General features: G+C 41.4%; 2 protein-coding genes across 4 annotated transcripts in view; one reads left to right on the forward strand and one right to left on the reverse strand.

Annotated features, from left to right (window-relative positions):
* ARHGAP6 (Rho GTPase activating protein 6) overlaps positions 1–26,660 on the forward strand; it is a 283,141-nt gene that overhangs the window by 157,766 nt on the left and 98,715 nt on the right. The window lies entirely within an intron of this gene.
* Positions 14,757–19,205, reverse strand: AMELX (amelogenin X-linked). The gene is made up of 5 exons (XM_066619171.1): positions 19,143–19,205; positions 18,269–18,316; positions 17,454–17,498; positions 15,784–16,227; positions 14,757–14,762 (listed from the first exon to the last, which is right to left on the reverse strand). Exons 1-5 carry the CDS (start codon positions 19,203–19,205, stop codon positions 14,757–14,759), a joined length of 606 nt encoding a protein of 201 aa, XP_066475268.1.

Here is a 26,660-nt window from a genome sequence, read left to right on the forward strand (position 1 = left end):
CACAAAACAGTTTACATAATAAAGGCTGCAATCCTAACCACACTTTTCTGAGAGTAAGCCCCATTGAACAAAATAGGACTTACTTCTGAGTAGACCTGGTTAGAGTGTGCCCAAAGTAAATGAAAAGATGGCTGCTTATCCCCGAGGGCCCACAATCTGAAACTGATACAAAAGGACACCAGCAAACAGCCCCTGGAATGTTATGCTGGAAGGAATAAGGCCAGTTGCTTTTCCCCAACTATCTATAAGAGAGCCACCTCTTGGCCCAATTAGCTTGATCTTGTTCTAGGACTGCCTTCTTACCACTTCCTCTTGCTTGGTCTTGTCTGCCGCTTGCCATGGTTCATGAAGCATATTTGGAAGCCCTGGTAGCAGTTGTGGAACTGGAAATGCATGCTGGATTGGATTGGGTAGCTGCTGAGGATAACATGATAAACATATTCATAGCGTATGTGAATCCAGACATTGTGAATCCCCATTCTACAAGTACCCCAACAAATCCTAAACCTGTTTGCAATAATCTATACATACATTATTTTAAAATTAGAATCAGGGAATTAGTGAAATGTTTATGGCAGTGGTTCTCAAAATGGTGGGTTACAACCCACCAGCACAAGAACTACTGCCCCTTTCCCCTTAAGGCAGTGGTTCTTGAACTTTTCTGGTCAGTGGCTCCCCTGATCCTTGTGGCCATTGGCCATGGCTCCCCATTACATCACCTCACCTCTGTTAGCCCCAAAATGGGGATGAAGGTATTATAATTATACACTAGAAACAAAAAAACAAACAAACAAACAAAAAACAACTGCCAGCACTCTGAGGCTGCAATCCTAACCACATTTACCTGAGAGTAAGCCCCATTGAACAATATAGGACTTACTTCTGAGTAGACCTTGTTAGGATTGTGCCCTGAGTTTGTTAGCAGAACAGCTGGAGGGTTCTGGAAAGGGGGGGAGAAGTGATGAATTTGCTGAGGGAGAGGAAGACTTTGTTTTGTGTGTATCTGCTAATTGCTAACTGATGTGCCTTTTGTCTTAAAATTGTAACCAACATGGGATGTACCCCCCCCCCCAAAAGGAGGCAGGAGGTAAAAGGGGGATGGCTGAAAAGGAATGGGTATTTTTATTTTTAATCAGTTTTTGAAGACAAAGCTTGACTAAATCAAGAGTGGCTTTATTTTTCTTTTTTGAAGAGGGAGAAAAAAGAGAAAGGTGAAGATCCTTGGTTAAGCTGACACAGACCCCAAACCTATGTAGGTCTACTCAGAAGTAAGTCCCATTTGAGTCAATGGGGCTTACTCCCAGGAAAGTGCGACTAGGATTACAGCCACACCGAGCAAGATTACAACTCACCCCAAAGTAGATGGGGGCTGCTCACACACATACACCCCACCATTAACATTAACAGTATTTATATACCACTTTTCAACTAAAAGTTCACAAAGCGGTTTACAGAGAAAAATCAAATAACTAAATGGCTCCCTGTCCCAAAAGGGCTCACAATCTAAAAAGATGCAACACCAGCAGACAGCCACTAGAACAGACACTGCTGGGGTGAGGTGGGCCAGTTACTCTCTTCCTGCTAAAAAAAGGAGCACCCACTTGAAAAAGTGGGTCTTACCCAATTAGCACAGGTTTACCCAATTACCCAACATGCAGATGCCACCCCTATTCCCCCCAGGCAAGACAGAGGAATGCAGGCTGTGGCATTTGGACACTCCCCACTAAGAGCTTGGGCTCACTTCTTCCCAAGCAGAGGAAAGCGCTGCGCACCTCTGCCACTGCCCAGCCATCCTTCTCTCCCACCTCCCCCCATGTTTCACATGCCCTCTCCACCTCACACTGCCCCACCTACCTCATTCAAGCCTCAGAAAAGCAGCAAGTTGGGAGGCGGCACGTGCAGCTGGGTTGAGCAACTGTGGCCACCTCTCTCCCCAAGATGCCTCACAACGTCCCTGGGGGCTAGTCACAACTCCCTAGGAAACCCGATGCACAGACTGAATACCTCAGCCTTAAGGAGTGGGGTGAAAGGAGCGACACAATCCTCAGGATTGTGCCACAGCAGGGGATTGAGAGCTTTATGTTAAACTTACCCTTTTGTGCTGGCCTCTTTGGGGCGCAGGGAGCCCCACAGTGGCCTCTGCAGGGCTCCCTGCACCTCAGAACATTTTTAAAAATGTGATTGCGATCCACTTCCAGTTTTGTGATAGCAACCTGTAAGTGAGTCGAAATCTCATTTTTTGGATGTTCTGAGACACTGGGAGCTCTGCAGAGGGCTCTGTGGGGCTCCCTGCACCTGCAGGAGGCCAGTGCAAGGGGGTAAGTCGAACTAAAAGCCCCTCGGTCCGGGCAGCGACTTGGTCCTGAGGATCACGCCACTGCCTTCCCTTTGTCACTGTAAATTTGTAGTGGGTTGCAAACTCTACATGAGAGTTTAAGAACCACTGGTTTAGGACACTTTGAAGCAACTGCAGTTTCTAGAATTTTATCAAATAATTGTGTGTTGTTAGTAGGGATTGCAAATTGAATTTTTTGAGTGGCATTGTCTTTAGAAGCCATACCTGGTGTCCAAGTAGACTCTGGTACCATTTTAGAGGTGTTATTACCTTGGGGAGGATACAAAGCAAACATACATAAATATTTCTGCATATCATATGACAAACATTTCAAAAGGATCATATTCAGAATGATGCTGTCACAGTCATTGGCATTCAACACCATTTTCAAGTTTTCTGTCCCCATTCTTTCTATAATAAATTAGTGAATGTGTTATTAGTCTATAGGTCTTTGAATTCTGCTTTAAATGAATTGTGCAAAATCAACATTCCAAAAGATTTTCTTACATTGCCTTATTTAGTTTATATATTGGACAACATTGTTGAATATAAAACAGTTGCATTTAGACAGAACAAATTCCACTTTTGCCTACCCTTGATTTCCCTTCTCGTTTTATTAGTATAGCCTTCCCCACCTTGGTTTAGTTGAATGAGACAACATATTCTATATTTAATCCCACTGCTGTATGCACACTATACAGCCCAGTTCAGGTAACCTCTGCCAAGTTTTATACAAACTGACAAGTCTGGGAATACAAAATTAGGGATATGAAGTGGTACACCTTGCTTTCATTTGCATGGGGAAAATGTACATTAAATACAAAGTTTATACAATATACAAAGTTTAAGGAATTTATACCTCATAACTGAAATTAACAAAACCAGGATGTTGTGGATGAGGCGGCAGCTGTGGAGAAAAAGAAAAAAAAGTTTGCGTTGCAAATATGCAGTAATTCACCTTCTTCTATCCTTCCCAACCAATCTTCTCGGAGTGGACAGTTGAGACCATTGCAAGACATTGTAGTTTAGACTGTGAACCAGAAGATGCCAAGTTGCACAGTGCATTCTTCTGGAATACATCTAAGGTGCTTTAACTACATTTACTATAAAGTATAGGTGGAGCCTATTTATGCAAGTGAGTTCGTTCCATGACCTGCCGTGATTAAGAAAAAACACATTGTGCTATATTGCATGGAGTTAAGCAAATATGCTGCAGCCTGACACTTCGGGATGGAAGGAAACTAAGACAGAGGTTCTCAATCGCTTCCCCCTCCTCCGCTCCGTGTTCAGCACCCCCCATTGCCAGCTGTCCCACTTCTTTCACAGGTGGGATGCTGAGCTTTTAAGAGTCTAGTCCTATGCATTTCTACTCAGAAGTAAGCCCCATTGTAGTCAATGGGGCTTACTCCCAGGAAAGTGTGGAGAAGATTGTAGCCTGAGAGCCCAGTCCTGTGCCTGCCTACTCAGAAGTAAGTCCCATTCTAGTCAATGGAAAGTGTGGATCAGATTGTAGCCTAAATGTCATGCTTTGCCGGCTGGGCTTGCATGGAGAGCCTACACCATCTCAGTCTGAAGGGGGGGGGGAAATTCGGAAAATACTCCCTTCGTTTTTAAAGCAATCCCCTCTGTTACTACTGCACCTGCTGCTCTGTGTGTGTATGTGTGTGTGTGTGAGAGAGAGAGAGAGTGAGAGAGAGAGAGAGAGAGAGTGTGTGTTCCACCTTGCTGCACCTGTTCTTGCTACAGAGGTTTTCCGAACCCCCCCCCCCTCCGCCTTCAGTCTCTTTGCTGGCTCAGGGGCTCCAGGAGTCTTACTGTTCATTCCCAAGGGGAACCTCTTCCATGGCTCCAGGACTAGTTCCCTGCCTGTGCAAGGCGGAGCCTTTTTGCAGTGATTTGGGCTGCCTGGAAAGGGAGAGAGAAGCTAGCGAAGGGTAAAGGAGGCAAAGGTGTGTGTGACTTTCAGTTCCCCCCACCCCATTCTCTTTGAGACAAATTCACAGATAAAGCATCCCTGGATAAATAGGTTGCATCTGTACACGTTTTTCATATGCAATGGGTAGGAACTCAGGATTGACAATGATGTCCTAAAGGTTTTCACAATTGCATACTTATTTTTTCCATTATTGGTGAATAATAAAACAAGAATGGAATTGCTGAACAAAATAATTGTGTAAAGAAAAGAAATAAAAGGGAAAAAGATCCTCAGTCCATTGGAAAATAGTGGGAGGGCAAGTCTATGTCTGTTTTAGCTGCAGTAAAACCTGGGTTTGCCACTGAATTGTGTGAAAAGAGAGCTAAAATCAGAACTGAAATTGATTTCTGAAGATTCAGAAATCTGAATGCACACCTGCATTGTGTGCACACCTGTGTCTTGAGAAGACATGTAAAATGTCCTACCTGATTTTGACAGTATGTTCATGTTACTAATTTTGAATTTCTAATTATTACTAGTTCATAGGTTGATTAGATTATTATTGGTTCTTTGTACAGTAATCACTGAGCAAGTGTTATAAGAAGATTAAAAAATAAGGTACTCATATTTTTGTAATATGGTGCACACATTAAACCTTAGTTTCTGTTGATGTTCGTGCAAAAACTATTATGTCCCTTGGTGTGAAAGTTTCACTAATTGCTTCAATTCATTTCTTCAAAATTAATGAGTACACTTACTGGAATAGCAAAGGCGGCACTTAAGAGGCATGTAACCAAAGTCCAACCCTTCATCTTTATCATCATGGGTCCTGCAATGTAAAAGGAAGGTTTTTTCACCACTGCATAGGTAAAGTCAAATAATACAAGAGAACATGATCAATATTGGTATATATTAGCTGCTGTTTGTTAAATCAGCTTTCGAAATAGTTCACTCTGTGTCTGTGGAATGTTAATAGCTGTGGGTATGCATCCAGTCAGTGTCCCTTTTTCATCAATTAAAGCGATTTAGGCACATCAGTTCTCTCCCTTGAAACTAGTGAGATTTAAAGTGCTTAACTTTGGCTCAGTTGTTGAGCATAAGCTTTGCTGACAATCATAAATTAAACTCAACTACTGTTTTGCTAACCCTGAAACTTACACCACATTATCTGGATAATTTTGTCTCGTATATTGAACTGACTTGACATCATCAGCTACTGAAATAGTTCACATGCATTGGCTCATGGTTAGGGGACTTAGAAGTTAGAATACTTTTAATTTTTTTTCTAGTACATTGCATAATGTTATACTACATCTGAAAACATCATCATTTAGTAACTCTGACCAGACTTTAACTAGAACTTTAATTGCAGATTAAACATGCCCTTGAGGGCCCAATCCTATCCAGTTTTCCAGTGCCGGTGCAGCCGTGTCAATGCAATGTGTGCTACATCCTGTTGTAGGAAGTCAGTCACAGAGTCCTCCTCAAGGTATGAAAACATTTGTTCCCTTACCTCGAGGCTGCATTGCAGCTGTACCAGTGCTGGAAATTTGGATAGGATTGGGCCCTCAATCAATTGTGACAGTAAAAAGCTAGCCCTCTCTCCTCTGCCCAGTATTTGGTGCAAATGAAATATGATGGCTGTTTCCTCCAGCTTGTTTTCAAAGCTAGCAGGCAGTTTGCAAGCCAGAATGAAACTCCTGTGACTTTCTTCTACACTTGCCACTGGCAAGTAATATTTCCATATTCCACAAATTCGGGGGGGGGGGGAAATTGAGGTAGTCTTTCTTTCAGTGTGAGTGATATGCCAACTAATTATTAGTTTATCTCAGGGGTGCCCATACCCCGGCCCGGGGGCCACTTGCGGCCCTTGGGGACTCACAATCTGGCCCGCAGGGAGCCCCCAGTCTCCAATGACCATCTGGCCCTCCGGAGACTTGCTGGAGCCCATGCTGGCCTGACGCAACTGCTCTCAGTGTGAAGATGACTGTTTGACCTCTTGCATGACCTGTGGGACGAAGGCTCCATCCACTACTTGCTGTTTCATGTCTGTGATGCAGCAATGGCAGTGAAGGAAACGTTAGCCTTGCTTTGTGCAAGGACTTTTATAGGCCTTGAGCTATTGCAAGACCTTCATTCATTTATACGTTCCATCTCTAATATATTCATTTATGTAAATTTTTTCAAATTTGAAATGTAAATTAATCTGGCCGCCGACACAGTGTCAGAGAGACTATGTGGCCCTCTTGCCAAAAAGTTTGGACAACCCTGGTTTATCTGATGCTTAAGAGGGAGGGTCTTAAGTATCAGGGTCTTAAGCATGAGGTTCCACATTTCAAGACTCTCACAAAGGCATCGTTTGGTTTTACAAGATGTAAACATATTGAGTTAATCTGGCTAATACTTAACTCTTAGTTAAAAGAAGACTGACTGTTTTAATAGGAAAAAAGCCTTGGCTGACACTTCTAGTTTAAACTCTACTAGTCATGAAAAAGGCTAAGTATCTAGGCTGAAACAATGCAAATTTAATTGAAAACTAAAGATGAATGTTAATATAGGAGGAAGAATAAAACTATATTAATGGAAGATCTTCAGATAAAGATTTCCATTCAGAACTTCATTTTAAATTTTCTAAGTATTTTCTAAACCTTATGATTGTGAATTAAGATTTAGAACATGCAAATATTATCCAATCCAAATGTCTTTTGTCTGAAATAAATATGAAAATCTCACTGAAATGATGTGCATGTAAGTATACACACACACACACACACACACACACACACACACACACACACACCTTCCTGTATATTTATTCTGTCATCCCTTTAGATCATAACAGGTATTAGAAAAGGATAAATATGCTGCTAAATGAATGAGTTTACCTTTTGGAAGTACTCTGGGATTCTTGATATGCGTTTAGGTCCGGTAGCCTTGGTGGTTTAGGAATCTCTCTCTCTCTCCGGCTCAAATTTAAACAATTTTCACTTCTGCAACAACCAATCAGCATTTAGGATAAAAACTGTTGGGTCATGCAATTTCAGACATTGAATCACACCTGGGACTGAATATTGTGATTAGTGTATTCAGTCTTTCATTACTTATGCCTTGCTGGAAGACCTATTATTTTGCAAATTTTCTGTGATAACTGTGGGAGTGACGGATCCAATTTCTAATCTTGATAATTTGATCCTCCTCTATAAATTTCCACCTACTTCTTGAGGAAAGTTGAGTATTTCCTTCGTCCTCTGGTTTACATAGCATTTCATCATCAAAAATATAAATTACACAGGCCAACACACATTTTGCTTCCTTAAACGTTCACCCCAATATATTTGGGGTGCCGATTCCAAAAATGGCATCTGTTTTGCCCTATCACGTCTAGCTTTGGAGATACAGCATAACCTCTAGTGAATGGTTCAAGCAGCTTCCTCATGAGGAAGCCTACACCATGGCTTCCTCATGAGCACGCTGCTTGAACCATTCACTAATGAGGCTATGCTGTATCTCCAAAGCTAGACATGATAGGGCAAAACGGATGCCATTTTTGGAATCGGCACCCCAAATTCATCAAACCACCATAAATTTTGGGAGAAACTTTTCTGACCCTCAATTTTCAAGGCCTGTGTTATCTAAAACAAGGTACAATAATTAATTTATGCGTGTGGAAAGAAGGAGAATTCCCTGAACCATTAAAATCTTGTTCTGACTAATACTAGATTGTTCCACCTGTTGATCAGTTTAGGTTGATAAAGATGCTTTTTCACAAGCAAGGAAGGAAGTTTTGCACGTGGCTGCGGGTGCCTCAGAAATCTGTGCCAACAAGATCTGCAAATTCCTAAGAGCAGATAAGCTAACGATCACATCAGTGGCCTGGTCTGTTTGCTGTTTTGCCCTGCACATAGCAAATGTTAAGGGAGTGCAATTTGACATCCTAACTTTAATAACATTAGGAGTTTTTTTGTGTTTTTTTTAGTTTATTAATTGTGTTTAGTCATGGTGACATCTAGTACCCTACTCAAAGCCTGTAATTTAATAGTTTTTGAACTTTTCTGACTGTAAATCAAATAAACATGTTTGCTTGTTTACAATGCAATACAGAAATATACATTTTGGTCTCTTCTAGGCTGACATAAGCGCATGTGAAAAACTGTGTTGATGCTTGGTTTCTTCCCTTGTTTTAAGAATGTAGCCAGTGAAGTGAGCAACACTAGTCAAACTCTCTGTTTAGCTTGTAATTTCAAACAGTTGAAAGAATTATGTAATTAGATGTCAGAGAAACGTCCTTGAGTAAGCGAGAAATGATGTTTGTGAATAGCATTTAGAGTGGGAGGTGGTTGGTTCTGGTAAAAACAGGGAGTGAAAATTGCTGGTCTTATTGACCTACTGCACAATCAGCAAAAAGAGGAAAAAAACCAGTATTCACAATGGGTGAGAATCTTGATGTATTCCACATTCATCTATACTACAGATATTTCACTACTACAGCTACGAGCGGGCCGTTCTTAGCTTCATTGGGAGTGTGTTTCAGAGATGTGGCACCATCATGAAGAAGGTTACCCCCTCTTCATTGCAGCCAATCCTACTTCAGGTGGTGGTAACGTATGCAGGAGGGCTCCCTCAATGACTTCAGGGGGTGACCTGTCTCATACAGGAGAAGGCAGTCCTTCAAATATCCTGGCTCTGAGCAATTAAGGTCTTCAAAGGTTGACATCATCAGCACACTGAATTGTGCCCAATGACAAATGGCAGCCAGTACAGCCATAGAACCTCAACATGATGGTGGCAGAGAAGAAAAGCTTTTGTCACTGCTATCACCGCCACAGAGAAGACTTGGGAGTATGCTCTGTGTCCTTTTAGACTCATAAGGAGTTTTTCACCACCATTTACCACCAAGGTGTCGGCCATGCCTTGACCATGCCGTTTCTTAGCATTAAGCTGCCCAGAAAACCAAGGAGCTGCTATGATGTGGCAGAGGCCTGTCAGAAGCAATCTCTTCCACAGCCCTGGACATTTCTTAATTAACTTAGAACTAGATCTGTGTGTTACTTTTGGTTTTAAAATACTTCACAAGAAAATAGATGTAGGTTGGTTATGTACATTATTAAAATATATATATATATATAGCTTATCAACTAAAAGTTCAAAGTAAATTTTATGACATAAAGTAAACTCCCAGACTGTACGTACCTATCATGTTTTGTAACTTGTAATGGAATTTTCCTCCAGAAATCTGTCCAATCCCATTTTAAAGGCATCTATGCTCGATGCCATCACCACATCTTGTGGCAAGAAGTTCCACAGACTAACTACATGCTGGGTAAAGAAATGTTTTCTTTTGTTTGTCTTAACAATGATTGTTAATCATCCATCAGGAGTTAATCATTGATCATTGTCTCTCAAAGTATGCTCCTAGGAGCCCTGGGTCTTTCTGAGTCCCCTTCAGGGTCTCCAGAGGGCAGGTGACTCTGGAGTTAATATTGTGCGGTACACAGGACCTGGTTAGAGATGTCAATGTTACTGAGCCATTGGGGAACAGTGATCATGCTGCGATCCGTTTTGACATGCACGTTGGGGGAAGAATACCAGGGAAATCTCTAACAAAAACCCTTGACTTCCGACGGGTGGACTTCCCTCAAATGAGGAGGCTGGTTAGAAGGAGGTTGAAAGGGAGGGTAAAAGGAGTCCAATCTCTCCAGAGTGCATGGAGGCTGCTTAAAATAACAGTAATAGAGGCCCAGCAGAGGTGTATACCACAAAGAAAGAAGGGTTCCACTAAATCCAGGAGGGTGCCCGCATGGCTAACGAGCCAAGTTAGAGAGGCTGTGAAGGGCAAGGAAGCTTCCTTCCATAAATGGAAGTCTTGCCCTAATGAGGAGAATAAAGAGTAACATAAACTGTGGCAAAAGAAATGTAAGAAGGTGATATGGGAGGCCAAGCGAGACTATGAGGAACACATGGCTAGCAGCATTAAGGGGAATAATAAAAGCTTCTTCAAATATGTTAGAAGCAGGAAACCCGCCAGAGAAGCGGTTGGCCCTCTGGATGGTGAGGGAGGGAAAGAGGAGATAAAAGGAGACTTAGAGATGGCAGAGAAATTAAATGAGTTCTTTGCATCTGTCTTCACGGCAGAAGACCTCGGGCAGATACCCGGCCCCTCCTGACCGAGGAGTTAAGTCAGATAGAGGTTAAAAGAGAAGATGTTTCAGACCTCATTGATAAATTAAAGATCAATAAGTCACCGGGCCCTGATGGCATCCACCCAAGAGTTATTAAGGAATTGAAGAATGAAGTTGCTGATCTCTTGACTAAGATATGCAACTTGTCCCTCAAAACGGCCACGGTGCCAGAAGATTGGAGGATAGCAAATGTCACGCTTATCTTTAAAAAGGGAAAGAAGGGGGACCTGGGAAACTATAGGCCGGTCAGCCTAACATCTATACCAGATAAGATGGTGGAATGCCTCATCAAAGATAGGATCTCAAAACACATAGATGAACAGGCCTTGCTGAGGGAGAGTCAGCATGGCTTCTGTAAGGGTAAGTCTTGCCTCACAAACCTTATAGAATTCTTTGAAAAGGTCAACAGGCATGTGGATTTGGGAGAACCCGTGGACATTATATATCTGGACTTTCAGAAGGCGTTTGACACGGTCCCTCACCAAAGGCTACTGAAAAAACTCCACAGTCAGGGAATTAGAGGACAGGTCCTCTCATGGATTGAGAACTGGTTGGAGGCCAGGAAACAGAGAGTGGGTGTCAATGGGCAATTTTCACAATGGAGAGAGGTGAAAAGCGGTGTGCCCCAAGGATCTGTCCTGGGACCGGTGCTTTTCAACCTCTTCATAAATGACCTGGAGACAGGGGTGAGCAGTGAGGTTGCAAAGTTTGCAGACGACACCAAACTTTTCCGAGTGGTGAAGACCAGAAGTGATTGTGAGGAGCTCCAGAAGGATCTTTCCAGACTAGCAAATGGGCAGCAAAATGGCAGATGCGCTTCAATGTCAGTAAGTGTAAAGTCATGCACATTGGGGCAAAAAATCAAAACTTTAGATATAGGCTGATGGGTTCTGAGCTGTCTGTGACAGATCAGGAGAGAGATCTTGGGGTGGTGGTGGACAGGTCGATGAAAGTGTCGACCCAATGTGCGGCGGCAGTGAAGAAGGCCAATTCTATGCTTGGGATCATTAGGAAGGGTATTGAGAACAAAACGGCTAGTATTATAATGCCGTTGTACAAATCGATGGTAAGGCCACACCTGGAGTATTGTGTCCAGTTCTGGTTGCCGCATCTCAAAAAAGACACAGTGGAAATGGAAAAGGTGCAAAAGAGAGCGACTAAGATGATTACGGGGCTGGGGCACTTTCCTTATGAGGAAAGGCTACGGCATTTGGGCCTCTTCAGCCTAGAAAAGAGACACTTGAGGGGGGACATGATTGAGACATGCAAAATTATGCAGGGGATGGACAGAGTGGATAGGGAGATACTCTTTACTCTCTCACATAACAACAGAACCGGGGACATCCACTAAAATTGAGTGTTGGGAGAGTTAGAACAGACTAGAGAAAATATTTTTACTCAGCATGTGGTTGGTCTGTGGAACTCCTTGCCGCAGGATGTGGTGACGGCATCTAGCCTGGACGCCTTTAAAAGGGGATTGGACAAGTTTCTGGAGGAAAAATCCATTACGGGGTACAAGCCATGATGTGTATGCGCAACCTCCTGATTTTAGAAATGGGCTATGTCAGAATGCCAGATGCAAGGGAGGGCACCAGGATGAGGTCTCTTGTTGTCTGGTGTGCTCCCTGGGGTATTTGGTGGGCCGCTGTGAGATACAGGAAGCTGGACTAGATGGGCCTATGGCCTGATCCAGTGGGGCTGTTCTTATGTTCTTATGATCACACCAAGAGTGGTCGTTCTTGGTAGGTTACGTACATTATTAAAATATTTTTATATAGCTTTTCAACTAAAAGTTATTAAACCGAAAGATTTATATGATCTGAAGAAAAACCAGAGCATGGTTCATAAAGCAGTTTATATAGCAAACCAAATAAAAAACTAGTTCTGTTCCCCATCAGACTTGCAATTTTTTTAAAAAGACACATAAATGATACTAACAAAGAGCAACTGAAACATATGCTATGCTGGAGTGGGTGGGACAGTTACTCTCTGCCTGCTAAATAAGAGTCCCACCACTTTAAAAAGGTTCCCCTTTGCCCAGTTAGTTGCTCATTTGCAAAAATCACTTTGACATACTGAAAATGTTTCTCTGCATGCTGGAATGTAAAGCAGTTTTTTTTTCTGCTGTTACTGTTCTAGAGAAGGAGAGCAGCTGTAACTCTGTACTGGCTGCAAAAGCAGATTACCTTTATGAGCCAACATAGCATGCAGGGAGAATGTCTCCTTTTTTTAGACAGACATTCCACTGAGCTTAGTTTCGGCCTTAAAACAATCTTTTTCAGTTGTTTGTGCATTAGTGATTATTTCAATGGAATAGAATTTTCCTAAGTGGATGGTATCAATAGATAAAAATTTCCAATATATAATATTTGCGCTCACAGTGTCCAATTACAGTTTAATTGAACAGTAAACATATCCTGAGGCTGAACATGTTTGCTCATTGGATGTCAGCAATGCTTATTCATCGTGATTTTTACCTCTGTACTAGGCTGCTGTGCGCCGCTTAGCCATGTGTCAATAGATAAAATGTAAAGGACACAAATGCATGCAGGTGTGCATTGAATTCCATGTATGAAATTGATTTATGTGGACCTAAGCTCATTTCTTTTTAGATTATAGTCTTAAATGTCTGAGGTTTAAAATACAATTATGCAGTGGTTCAGCTGTATGTGAGTATTATCTGACCATTTTGGGGTGTGTGTGTGTGTGTGACAGTACCTCACTACACTTGATTAGTCCAGCAGCTTTGATCTAGTTTAGAAAAATGCCCTGGTGCACAGGGAATGATGCTCAAGAGTGCAGTTGGCAGGGTTTCCAGATGGACCCAACATGTCTTGCAGCTACATATAGTAGCCTTTTTTGTAACATCTGTAACAAACCAAAACAAACTAGTTACCAGTGCAGATCTTTAAGCACTAGTGAATATGGTTGAATCTACAAAATCTAGTTAATAACCAATGTTGGGAAAACCCAGCATTGCTTGACTTGAGTTGCAGAATCACTGCCCCCTGCAACTCAACTCCAAAAAGAGTCCTAATGGGAGCACTTTCTGAGTTGCTGACTCACCCTTTAGTGACTCTAAAGGACCTGAGTTGAGTTACTCCCTCCTGAGTTTTCCTTATATCCTTGAACTCATTTTGTTGTCAGCTTTGAATGAACATTGGCAAATATTTTTCCATCACAATTCTGTACTTTCCTTTTTTTTTTTTTTGGCATTTTACTGTTCCATATGACAGCCTCTCTGTATGTTTATGGTTGATGTGACTGCATTCTGGCTTGTTAATGTTCATGATGCATCTTGAATCCTACTAAAGCTGCAGTTTGAGTTCAACCAAAATGACACAAAGTTGGGAGCAGCAGCACTTCCCTGCTAGAGAACTCTCTATCAAGCTGGGTGGCACAGCAAACATGGAAGGCAGTGCAGGGAAACAGCAGCTGAACATGGCTTGAAAAATTGCTTCTCACGATTGTGGGTCATTTTCATTGCTCATAATAAGTATGCCACCTTCTGTGTTTTCCAGTGTAGCAACACAGGTACTTGCACTTTCTGAACTGTGCAGCTTTTGTTGTGATTTTGTTTCCCTTTCAGATTCTCCTTTGATGCCAGGACATTGTTCATGTGTTTGCTCATGTTTAAATCAGGATTCTTGTTCTGAGATATAGTTTGTTTGTATGGCAATTACTTAGTTCTTTAAAACAGACCTTGGATATAATCTGTGTTTTCAACTTTCTATAAGACTTTCTTAGTATACATAGTGCTTCACAGGTATTACCTTGCTGCAGACTGTACAGCAAACCAATAAGGTGGGTGTTATTGTCCCCCTCTTGCGGCTGGGGAATTGAGGCTGAAAGAGAGTGGCTTACCTCTACACCAACTCTCTTTTGAAACTACAGGTGAACTGCGTACCTGCAGTTAAATGTGTTAACTACCTATCCAGTACAGCTAATCTTAAAGGAGTGCTTTTTAAGATCAGACCCATTTGTAGGTTATAGTAAGTTCTTGGTATATGCATACTTTAAATAACAACATGTAGATATATGCAGTAGTATTTTCGCTTATGTGAGAAGCAACTACCTCTGCTAGTGTTCCTGTAGATCTTAGCCAATGTATCTTATGTTAAAGAATAGTCATAACTCCATAAGTGTTGATTAAAACAGGTTTTATTATTTGCTACTTTTGGACTTGTTTGCTTTCTAGCTACAGCATTCTTCAAGAACCTGGATTAATGAAAACATGCATTGCTGACTGCAGTGGGATGGATGGGTTCTTGAACTCAAATGGCAATGCCTACAATATTTTTTTCATTATTCCGATTTCTTTGTCCCTTTAATCCTGTAAGAGAGAAAAAAAAGCTAAATTAAAATCACAGTTTTAAAACAATTTACCATGGTGCTTTGGATTGCTTTTTGTCATTCAATGAAATCTCTTCAATGTTGAAATAAACACATTTTATAACTTCATTTTTCATATTAAAAAGACAAAGGCCTAAATCCAGCCAGGCATAAGAACCTCCTGCATGCTAACTTTTGAGCATATCCCCCCCCCCACTTTTGAGCATGTGCCCTCCCACTTCTTCACTTTTATGAAGTCCCCCCCTCCCCAAGTTGGAGACCCTTTGGAGCGGCACTCCATAAAGCCCAAGGGACTGGTATCAGAATGTTTTCTCAGTTTATAAACTATGCAGATCAGGTCTGTGGTGTGAGAATTCTCCTGCATCCATCTTTTGCCAAGCAGGTGGATTTCAAAGTGGTAGCTCTGTTATATTTGGCAAAGACAGAGCAACTATTCATCTGAGCACTGCATCTTGTTCCAGTGGCAAATTGCTGTTTGTTCTTTTTTTGTTCCTTTTTAGTGATTGTGAGCTCCTTGAGATAAAATTTCATGGATTTTGCTGTGCAAACTACTTTATAAACTTCTTTGTTGAAAAGCAGTATAATGTATATTTCTAAAATAGCATATAAATGCTACACACAGAAATAGCCAAAGTAGCATATAATGCTAGTTTTCAAGAAAAAGTTCACAAAACAGTTTACATAATAAAGGCTGCAATCCTAACCACACTTTCCTGAGAGTAAGCCCCATTGAACAAAATAGGACTTACTTCTGAGTGGACCTGTTTAGGATGTGCCCAGTGTAAATGAAAAGATGGCTACTTATCCCAGAGGGCCCACAATCTGAAACTGATACAAAAGGACACCAGCAAACAGCCCCTGGAATGTTATGCTGGAAGGAATAAGGCCAGTTGCTTTCCCCCAACTATCTATAATAGAGCCACCATTTGAAAGCTACCTCTTGGCCCAATTAGCAGGAGTATTATTAGCAAGAATATCTTGTTATAGGAATGCCTTCTTACCACTTCTTCTTGCTTGGTCTTGTCTGCTGCTGGCCATGGTTCAAGAGGAATATCTGGCATCAGTGGTGGCAGTTGTGGAATTGGGAATACAGGCTGGATTGGATTGGCTGGTTGATGGGGTTGTACTGGATGGTTTGAATGACCTGGTTGCTGAGGATGCATTGGGTGCTCTGCTGTGTGTGGTGGAAGGGGATGTTGGACTGGATGTCCTGCTTGAACTGGTGGTTGATATTGTGGATTAAGTGAATTTTGCCCAGTCATTTGCACAAATGGGTGATGTGCAGGTTGTTGCACGGATGGGATTAGCGGTGGCTGCGGCTGTGGTGGATTCATTTGATGGAGAGGCGACTGGACTGGATGAAGGCTTTGATAGAAATGTTGCTGAGGCAGCATTGGCCCTGAATGGTGGCGCATCCATCCTCCAAAGGGTTCATAATGTGGATACTGTCAGGAGGAGAAAAAAGCAAACCAGATTAGTTATGAGATTGGCATCCTGCTAGCTGGGCAAAGAAGCATTTTTGAAGCAGCAGCACTCTTATATTTAATGGAATCGTTAATTAGTTCCCATCACATCTCTCCTAGTGGCTATTTTTTAGTGTCTCCCTCGTGTCTTATTTTTTATATTGTAAGCCTCTTTGAGAAAGGGAAACATTTGCTTAATTCTTTTATTTTGTAAACCTCTTCGTGAACTTTTGTTGTTGTTGAAAAGCAGTATATGAATATTCTAAATAATAATACTAAAAGAAGAGGAAATGCAGCTATTGGCAGCTAGTTTAAGACTTTAAGGAAAACCCTGCTGGGTCAGGCCAAGGTCTAGCTAATCCAGTATCCTGTTTCCTACAGTGGCCCATCTATTGCCTCTGGGAAACCTAAAATCTCCCACTTATCTCCCACAATTGCTTTCCTGTTACTGGTGTATCTTAAGCCAGTTCAGATCTCAAATATGAGCCTCTGAATTGGCTTCTGCTGGTACTCAGGAGAAATATGAGACTTGAACTTAACTTCTGTTTTGGCCGCTGCAGCTCTGATTTCTGCAGGCTTAAAACCATAAAACGTTTGTATGGAGAGTGTTTGAAAAATGCTAACCTGAAAAAGATGTATCAGATTTGTTTCATGTGAAATGTTTATGACAGTGGTTCTCAAACTGGTGGGTTGCAACCCACCAACACAAGAACCACTGCCCTTTCCCCTTAAGGAGTGGGGTGAAGGCAGCAACGCAGTCCTCAGGATCGTGACGCAGCAGGGGATTGAGGGGCTTTATGTTAAACTTACTCCCTTGTGCTACCCACCTTGGGATGCAGGGAGCCCCACAGTGCCCTCTGCAGAGCTCCCTGCATCTCAGAACATTAAAAAAATGCAATTGCTATCCACTTCCAGTTTTGTGATAGCAACCTGTAAGCGAGTTGAAATCTCATTTTTTGGATGTTCCGAGACACGGGGAGCCCTGTAGAGGGCTCCGTGGGGCTCCCAGAACCTGCAGGAGGTCAGTGCAAGGGGGTAAGTTGAACAAATAAACTCTCAGTTCCGGCAGCGACATGGTCCTGAGGATCGCGCCACTGCCGGATTCCCTCTGTCACTGTAAAGATGTAGTGGTTTGTAAATTCTACATGAGAGTTTAGTAGGGATTGCAAATTGAATTTTTTGAGTGGCATTGTCTTTAGAAGCCATACCTGGTGTCCAATTAGACTCTGGTACCATTTTAGAGGTGTTATTACCTTGGGGAGGATACAAAACAAACATACATAAATATTTCTGCATATCATATGACAAACATTTCAAAAGGATCATATTCAGAATGATGCTGTCACAGGCATTGGCATTCAACACCATTTTCAAGTTTTCTGTCCCCATTCTTTCTATAATAAATTAGTGAATGTGTTATTAGTCCATAGGTCTTTGAATTCTGCTTTAAATGAATTATGCCAAATCAACATTCCAAAAGATTTTTCCTTATTTAATTTATACATTGGACAACATTGTTGAATATAAAACAGTTGCATTTAGACCAGGGGTGTTCAAACTTTCAACTTTAGGGATGCTGGACCTTTAACAAGTATACAGAAGAGAGAATTGCAGCAGGTGCAACTTGTCATCCCACAGATGACAAGCTACACCTGCTGCAATTCTCTCTTCTATACACTTGTTAAAGGTCCAGCATCCCTAAAGTTGAAAGTTTGAGCACCCCTGATTTAGACAGAACAAATTCCACTTTTGCCTACCCTTGATTTCCCTTCTAGTTTTATTAGTATAGCCTTCCCCACCTTGGTTTAGTTGAATGAGACAACATATTCTATATTTAATCCCACTGCTGTATGCACACTATACAGCCCAGTTCAGGTAACCTCTGCCAAGTTTTATACAAACTGACAGGTCTGGGAATACAAAATTAGGGATATGAAGTGGTACACCTTGCTTTCATTTGCATGGGGAAAATGTACATTAAATACAAAGTTTATACAATATACAAAGTTTAAAGAATTTATACCTCATAACTGAAATTAACAAAACCAGGATGTTGTGGATGAGGCGGCAGCTGTGGAGAAAAAGAAAAAAAAGTTTGCATTGCAAATATGCAGTAATTCATCTTCTTCTATCCTTCCAACCAGTCTTCTCAGAGTGGACAGTTGAGACCATTGCAAGACATTGTAGTTTAGACTGTGTACCAGAAGATGCCAATTCGCACAATGCATTCTTCTGGAATACATCTAAGCTACTTTAACTACTTTTACTATTAAAGTACACGTTTTTCATATGATATTGTTAGGAACTCAGGATTGACAATGATGTCCTATTTAAAAGCTTTTCACAATTGCAAACTAATTTTTCCCTTTTTTGGTGAGTAATAAAACAAGAATGTAATTGTTGAACAAAATAATAGTTGTGAAAGGAAAAGAAATAAAGGGGAAAAAGGTCTTCAGTTTATTGAAAAATAGTGGGAGGGCACATCTGTGTCTCTTTTAGCTGCAGTAAAACCTGGATTTGCCACTGAATTGTGTGAAAACTAAATTTCATTAGAACTAAAATTGATTTCTGAAGATTCAGGTGTGCAGAAAGTGTAGAAAGTAAGAAAATGTAGAAAGTGCTGCCTGATTTTAACACTATGTTCAAGTAACTAATTTTGGGATTCTAATTATTAGTAGTTCATAGGTTGAGTAGATTATTATTTGTTCTTTGTACAATAATCACTGAGCTAGTGTTATAAGAAGATTAAAAAATAAGGTACTCATATTTTTGTAATATGGTGCATACTTTAAACCTTAGTTTTTGTTGATGTTCATGCAAAATTTCATCTGTCATTTAGTGTGAAAGTTTCAGTAATTGCTTGAATTCATTTCTTCAAAATCAGTGAGTGCACTTACTGGAATAGCAAATGCGACACTTAAGAGGCATGTAACCAAAGTCCAACCCTTCATCTTTATCATCACGGGTCCTGCAATGTAAAAGGAAGGTTTTTTCATCACTGCATTGGTAAAGTCAAATAATACAAGAGTACATGATCCATATTGATATATATTAGCTGCTGTTTGTTAAATCAGCTTTCGAAATAGTTCACTCTGTGTCTATGGAATGTTAATAGCTGCGGATATACATCCAGTCAATGTCCCTTTTCCATCAGTTAAAGCGATTTAGGCACATCAGTTCTCTCCCTTGAAACTAGTGAGATTTAAAGTGCTTAACTTTGGCTCAGTCGTTGAGCATAAGCTCTGCTGACAACCATAAATTAAACTCAACTGCTGATTTGCTAACTGTGAAACATACACCACATTATCTGGGTAACTTTGTGTATGTTGAACTGGCTTGACATCATTGTTTGCTGTTCAGCTACTGAAATGGTTCACATGCATTTATTTGGCTCCTGGTTAGAGGACTTGGAAGTTAGACTACTTTTGATTTTTCCCCAGTACATTGCATAATGTTGTACTACATCTGAAAACATCATCATTCAGTAAGTTTGACTAGACTGTGACTAGAACTTTAATTGCAGATTAAAGATGTCCTTGATTCAATCAATTGTGACACCAAAAAACTAGCCTTCTCTGCCCAGTATTTGGTGCAAATGAAATATGATGGCTGTTTCCTCCAGCTTGTTTTCAAAGCTAGCAGGCAGTTTGCAAACCAGAATGAAACTCCTGTGACTTTCTTCTACACTTGCCACTGGCAACTAATATTTCCATATTCCACAAATTGGGGGGTGGGTAGAATTGAGGTAGTCTTTCTTTCAGTGTGAGTGATATGCTAACTAAATTGTTAGTTTATCTGATGCTTAAGAGGGAGGGTCTTAAGCATGAGGGTCCTCATTTCAAGACTCTCATAAAGGCATCTTTTGGTTTTACAAGATGTAAACATATTGAGTCAATCTGGCTAATATTTAACTCTTACTTAAAAGAAGACTGTTTTAATAGGAAAGAAACCTTGGTTGACACTTCTAGTTTAAACTCGACTAATGAAAAAGACTAAGTATCTAGGCTGAAACAATGCAAATTTAATTGAAAACTAAAGATGAATGTTAATATAGGAGAGAGAATAACACTATATTAATGGAAGATCTTCAGATAAAGATTTCCATTCAGAACTTTCATTTTAAATTTTCTAAGTATTTTCTAAACCTTATGATCCTGAATTAAGATTTAGAACGTGCAAATATTATCCAATCCAAATATCTTTTGTCTGAAATAAATATGAAAATCTCACTGAAATGATGTGCATGTAAGTATATATATACCTTCCTGTATATTTATTCTGTCATCCCTTTAGATCATAACAGGTAATAGAAAAGGATAAACATGCTGCTAAATGAATGAATGAGTTTACCTTTTGGAAGTACTCTGGGATTCTTGATATACGTTTAGGTCCTGTAGCCTTGGTGGTTTAGGAACCTCTCTCTCTCTGGCTCAAATTTAAACAATTTTCACTTCTGCAACAACCAATCAGCATGTAGGATAAAAACTGTTGGGTCATGCAATTTCAGACATTGAATCACGCCTGGGAGTGAATATTGTGATTAGTGTATTCAGTCTTTCATTACTTATGCCTTGCTGGAAGACCTATTATTTTGCATCTCTAAATTTCCTGTGAGAGTTAGTGATGGATCCAATTTCTAATCTTGATAATTTGATCCTCCTCTATAAATTTCCACCTACTTCTTGAGGAAAGTCGAGTATTTCCTTCGTCCTCTGGTTTACATAACATTTTATCATCAAAAATATAAATTATCTAAAACAAGGTACAATTATTAATTTATAAGTGTGGAAATAAGGAGAATTCCCTGAACCATTAAAATCTTGTTCTGATTAATACTAGATTGTTCCACCTGTTGATCAATTTAGGTTGATAAAGATGCTTTTTCACAAGCAAGGAAGGAAGTTTTGCACGCAGCTGCAGGTGCCTCAGAAATCTGTGCCAACAAGATCTGCAAATTCCTAAGAGCAAATAAGCTAACGATCACATCATTGGCCTGTCTGTTTGCTGTTTTGCCCGGCACGTAGCAAATGTTAAGGGAGTGCAATTTGACATCATAACTTTAATAACGTCAGGAGTTTTTTTTGTGTTTTTTTTAGTTTATTAATTGTGTTTAGTCATGGTGACATCTAGTACCCTACTCACAGCCTGTAATTTAATAGTTTTTGAACTTTTCTGACTGTAAATCAAATAAACATGTTTGCTTGTTTACAATGAAATATAGAAATATACATTTTGGTCTCTTCTAGGCTGACATATGCGCATGTGGAAAACTGTGTTGATGCTTGGTTTCTTCCCTTGTTTTAAGAATGTAGCCAGTGAAGTGAGCAACACTAGTCAAACCATCTGTTTAGCTTGTAATTTCAAACAGTTGAAAGAATTATGTAATTAGATGTCAGAGAAACTTCCTTGAGTAAGCGAGAAATGATGTTTGTGAATAGCATTTAGAGTGGGAGGTGGTTGGTTCTGGTAAAAACAGGGAGTGAAAATTGCTGGTCTTATTGACTTACTACACAATCAGCAAAAAGAGGAAAAAAACCAGTATTCACAATGGGTGAGAATCTTGATGTATTCCACATTCATCTATACTACAGATACAGTGATGCCTCGCAAGACGAATGCCTCGCACAACGAAAAACTCGCAAGACGAAAGCGTTTTGTGATTTTTTTGGTGACTCGCAAGACGAATTTTTCTATGGCCGTGCTTTGCAAGACGAATTTTTTTCCCTTTTTTTTTGTTTTAAATCGCACTTCGCAAGACGAAAGTTTAGCAAAACGAAACGACTCACGGAACGAATTAATTTCGTCTTGCGAGGCACCACTGTATTTCACTACTACAGCTACGAGGGGGCTGTTCTTAGCTTCATTGGGAGTGTGTTTCAGAGATGTTGGACCATCATGAAGAAAGTTACCCCCTCTTCAGTGCAGCCAATCCTACTTCAGATGGTGTTAACATATGCAGGAGGGCTCCCTCAATGACTTCAGGGGGTGACCTGTCTCATACAGGAGAAGGCAGTCCTTCAAATATCCTGGCTCTGAGCAATTAAGGTCTTCAAAGGTTGACATCATCAGCACACTGAATTGTGCCCAATGACAAATGGCAGCCAGTACAGCCATAGAACCTCAACATGATGGTGAGAGAAGAAAAGCTTTTCTCACTGCCATCACCACCTCAGAGAAGACTTGGGAGTATGCTCTGTGTCCTTTTAGACTCATAAGGAGTTTTTCACCACCATTCACCACCAAGTTGTCAACCACGCCTTGACCATGTATTACCATTTCTTAGCATTAAGCTACTCAGAAAACCAAGGAGCCACTATGATGTGGAAGAGGCCTGTCAGAAGCAATCTCTTCCACAGCCCTGGCCATTTCTTAATTCCATAGGTCACTTAGAGCTGCAGATAAGTTACCAGTCCTAGTGGCAGGAAATTCACCAAGAGCTCTTTGGAGTCTATTTGCGTTTGTAAGCTTCCAGGGTCAGCGACTGTACAGTTCCTCTCCCCTTACCTGCAGAAGTAAAAGGCTGCAACCAACCTAGACCCTTCCAGGAAGTGATCTGGCCATGACAAAGAAGTTATCTTAATCTCCTTCAACCCTAGATCACCATCTGCTACCCAGGAGTTAATACAATTCTCGGCATGTGTCCTGCTACATGTGTCAAGGCTGAAATGGTTGCCATAAATTCCTGAGCTGCTCCCATTCCAGGTAGGCTCAATGTAATCATTAAAATTCCCCCCAAACCAATAATGACAAACCTGCTTTTATTAATAAATTTCTACCTTGCCTTTTCCCCTCACACACCCCCTAGAGTACCTTGCCCTTCCCCCCAATGTGGGTGCCCAAAGCAGCTAACAAAAATATAAAACAAAAATATCATAAAACCATGCAATAAAATTTGGACATGAAAGCAGCATATAGTGAAGCCTGTTTATCTGTGGATTTTTCATCCATAGACCTGGCTCAGTGTGGGTCCCCCGGATACGCGTTGAGCCAGACCCAGCTCCACCAGAGTCCTCCAAAAGGGACCAGAGCACAGCTCTGGCAGAAAATTGTGGATTTTCCGCTCTGGCGGAAAATTGCAGAGGCAGAAAATTGTGGATTTATCCGTGATTTTCAGTATCATTGAGGGGTCCAAGAATGAATCCGTCGCAGATGCCAGGCCTCACCTGTATAACGTAAAATTTTCCTAACACACATAAAACTGTCAATAGCTTTGAAACCAACAACCCTAAAACAGCAGCTAAGATCATCGTAAAAGCACCAGGCAATTTACGTAAAACATAAAGTAGCACAGAAATCACTGGTTTTTTGCTCCTGGGGAGCAATTACACCATGGGAGACTGGTTAGGGAAACTTGTAGTAGCTGTTGACAATAATTTGGGTTGTGCGGAGAAAGCTGCTCAAGCTAGGAATCTCTCAGATCCTGTGTTGTTGATAATGTTGATAAACATTATGGCTTTGCTTCATACCCCACCTCACCTTCCAAAAGAGACAAAACAGTTTGAATTATATGGCCCATGATTTTGTCAGGTCAGTACATTCATAAATGCAAGTATATAGTGCAGCAGGTCCAGTCTCCTATCTAGCTTGGGGTAGGCAGCCAGTTATTGCTTATTTCCCCTTTTGCATGTTCCCACCCTATCCCAGAGCTATAGACAATCTACTGACCAACCCCAGCTTCTCAGTGTCAACCCCCCCCCCACCACACACACATTTGGTTAAGGATGCTAAGGGTGCAGTCCTAACCAACTTTCCAGCACTGACTTAGTTGCAGTGCTTGGTTTCATTTAAAGAGATGTGGGGGTGTGTAACTCTCCCTTGCAAACACCCTCCTTGGGCTTATTCTTAAAGAAGCCAGAAATTTCCTCATCCACACTAGGGTCAGAGGAATTGTTGTTGAATTGAATGTTAGATGCACCGTTTTCTTGCAATGCCTGTCAGCAAGCCAAAAAACCTTATCGAAGTCCACTTGTGGAGGGTCCATTCGAAGTAATTTGTTCAAGGAGATAAGAACCACCCAGAGATTATCCCACCTGTTCCTGTTAATTGAGGTATTTCCATAATAACTTGATAAGGTTGAAAACAGCATGAATTGGAAGTGAAACTGCTAACGTGTGCAATCTTTGGTACCTTTTTGGTCACAGAGGGAGGTCTTGAGGTTCCTAATCCCTGACTGAGTCAGCTTGGGGAAGTGAGGATTTCGTGGAACGATCTGTTACATTAGAACATTGTTCAAGCAAGTCAAGCTGACAAGAGATATAACAAAGCTTTTGGAACACAGCATTGATTAACAAGCTGGAAGCAATGCAGTGTTCCGCCAGCAGTGATAAAAAGGAAGAATTGCTGGTATCAGAGTCAGCATAAGTTCCAGTGAAGGGATGTCTGTGAACTGCTGTTGTTTGAAACATTTTCTCCTGTAATAAGGCCATTCTCGGAGAGCTTGCTTGCGTCACTGGAGAAGCTTCGTTATTTTTAGGAGACTTGTCTATTAAGGTGTTATCTCTAACTCCTTCGGTCATAAGTTCAGAACCCAAAGAGACATATCTGTTAGAAGAGATAAAATCAGAGTTGTTTTTCTCACCCACTGGCTTCTTCCCAGCTAGTACCTCCTCCAGACGGAGTTGTTTAGGAGCCTTTCTGGATGGGCTTGGGGAGCCACCTGTTGTTCGTTGGTCATCTCTTCTTTCTCTTAGACACGTTTCCACAATTAAAGTTGGCTATCTGGCTCGCTGAAGTAAGTTATGGCAGAGCTTATCCAGAGCCAAGTTAGACAAATTGGTGAGCCCAGACATAATCTAAAAGAGGAGCTCAAAAACAAGCTGCTGACTCACTGCCATCTTGTCTCCTCCCCTTTTCCAGTGCGGCCCCAAGGTAAGGTAACAAACATGCCCTTACCTTGAGGAGGCCCCCTTGACTGCTTCTCCACTGCAGGATGCAGTGCATGCCACATTGGCACAGCTATGTCAGTGCTGGAAAGTTGGTTAGGATTGCACCCTTAGGGCGCAATCCTAACCCCTTATGTCATTGCTTTCCAGCACTGGCATAGCATTGCCAATGGGACACGTGCTGCATCCTGCAGTTGGGTGTCACTCACGGAGGCCTCCTCAAAGTCAGGGAATTTGTTCCCTTACTTCAGAGCTGCATTGCCCTTATGTCACTGCTGGAAAGCACTGACATAAGGGGTTAGGATTGCACTTAAGGCAGCCCTTAAGTCAGTCCTGGAGAACACTGACATAAGGGGTTAGGATTGCACCCTTAATTGCACAACCTCCCTCAAGCCAAGCAGATCTTTGAGGCTTCCTTTGCAAAGGGTGCCCAACCTGCAGATCTGAGCTAAACAAGCTCCACAGACTGGTTCTTGACTTGTCAAACCATTTCCTTTGGGTTCACACCAGTTCTTCTTCTGAATCCCAGCCTTACACTACTCTGCCAATCATGGCCACCCTGGCTAACGCCTCCAGCACTACACAGTTCACCAAGCAGTCTGGGCAGTGGGAAGGGATCTCTTCTCAACAAGCCAACCCTGTGAAGAGCTAACTTCCTATCTAACTCCAAACAGCAGCCAGCTAAACTCAGATTATCATCAAGGGAGCGAGGGGTCCAATCAGCGAACCAACTGAAATGGCTGATTTTAAGGAGGAGCTGCTGCAGCTAACAGGCTCCATTCTCAGCATTCCAAGTCATCCAATGGGTTACCTCAGTTCTCCAACCCTCTCATGCCAGGGGATGGGGCAAAGCTGCTCTCACCTGCAAGCCTATTGGCAGTAAGCGATTTTCTCAAGCAGTGAGTTACTGAAGAGACTGATTAAAAAATTGGACCTGTCCTTGGTAAGCTTGAAAGGAATGCAATCCATTTAAATGATTCATTTTACATAGGAGTTAATCACTGATCATTCTTAATCATTGATCAGTTAATCATTTATCATTGTTAAGAATATAAAAAGAGCCCTACAGGATCAGACCCAGAGCACATCTAGTCCAACTTCCTGTATCTCACAGCGGCCCTCCAGATGCCTCAAGGAGCACACACAAGACCACAAGATACTTGCATCTGGTGGACACCTCCTACATCTAGCATTATATTTACCCTCATACCCCCCAGCGAAGACACCAGATTGCAATTGGGTTTAACTTGTGCTACTTTATTAAACACAGTGACCAATTTTTAGTGCATGAGATCTACTGAATATACCTTCCCTCCCTCGCCAGTCTGGGGTAAGTGAAAAAACTGCCATCCACGGCCAATTTGGATGGCAGAAAAAAAATTCCTACTCGGCCCTCATAATGAGCGACCAGCTAACCCCAGACTATACATACCTATCATGGCTTGTAACTTGTAATGGAGTTTTCCTCAAGAAATCTGTCCAATCCCATCTTAAAGGCAAATAGGCTGGATGTCATCACCACATCTTGTGGCA

The sequence above is a fragment of the Tiliqua scincoides genome, chromosome 3, assembly GCF_035046505.1.
Source record: "Tiliqua scincoides isolate rTilSci1 chromosome 3, rTilSci1.hap2, whole genome shotgun sequence".
NCBI classification, from domain to species: Eukaryota; Metazoa; Chordata; class Lepidosauria; order Squamata; family Scincidae; genus Tiliqua; species Tiliqua scincoides.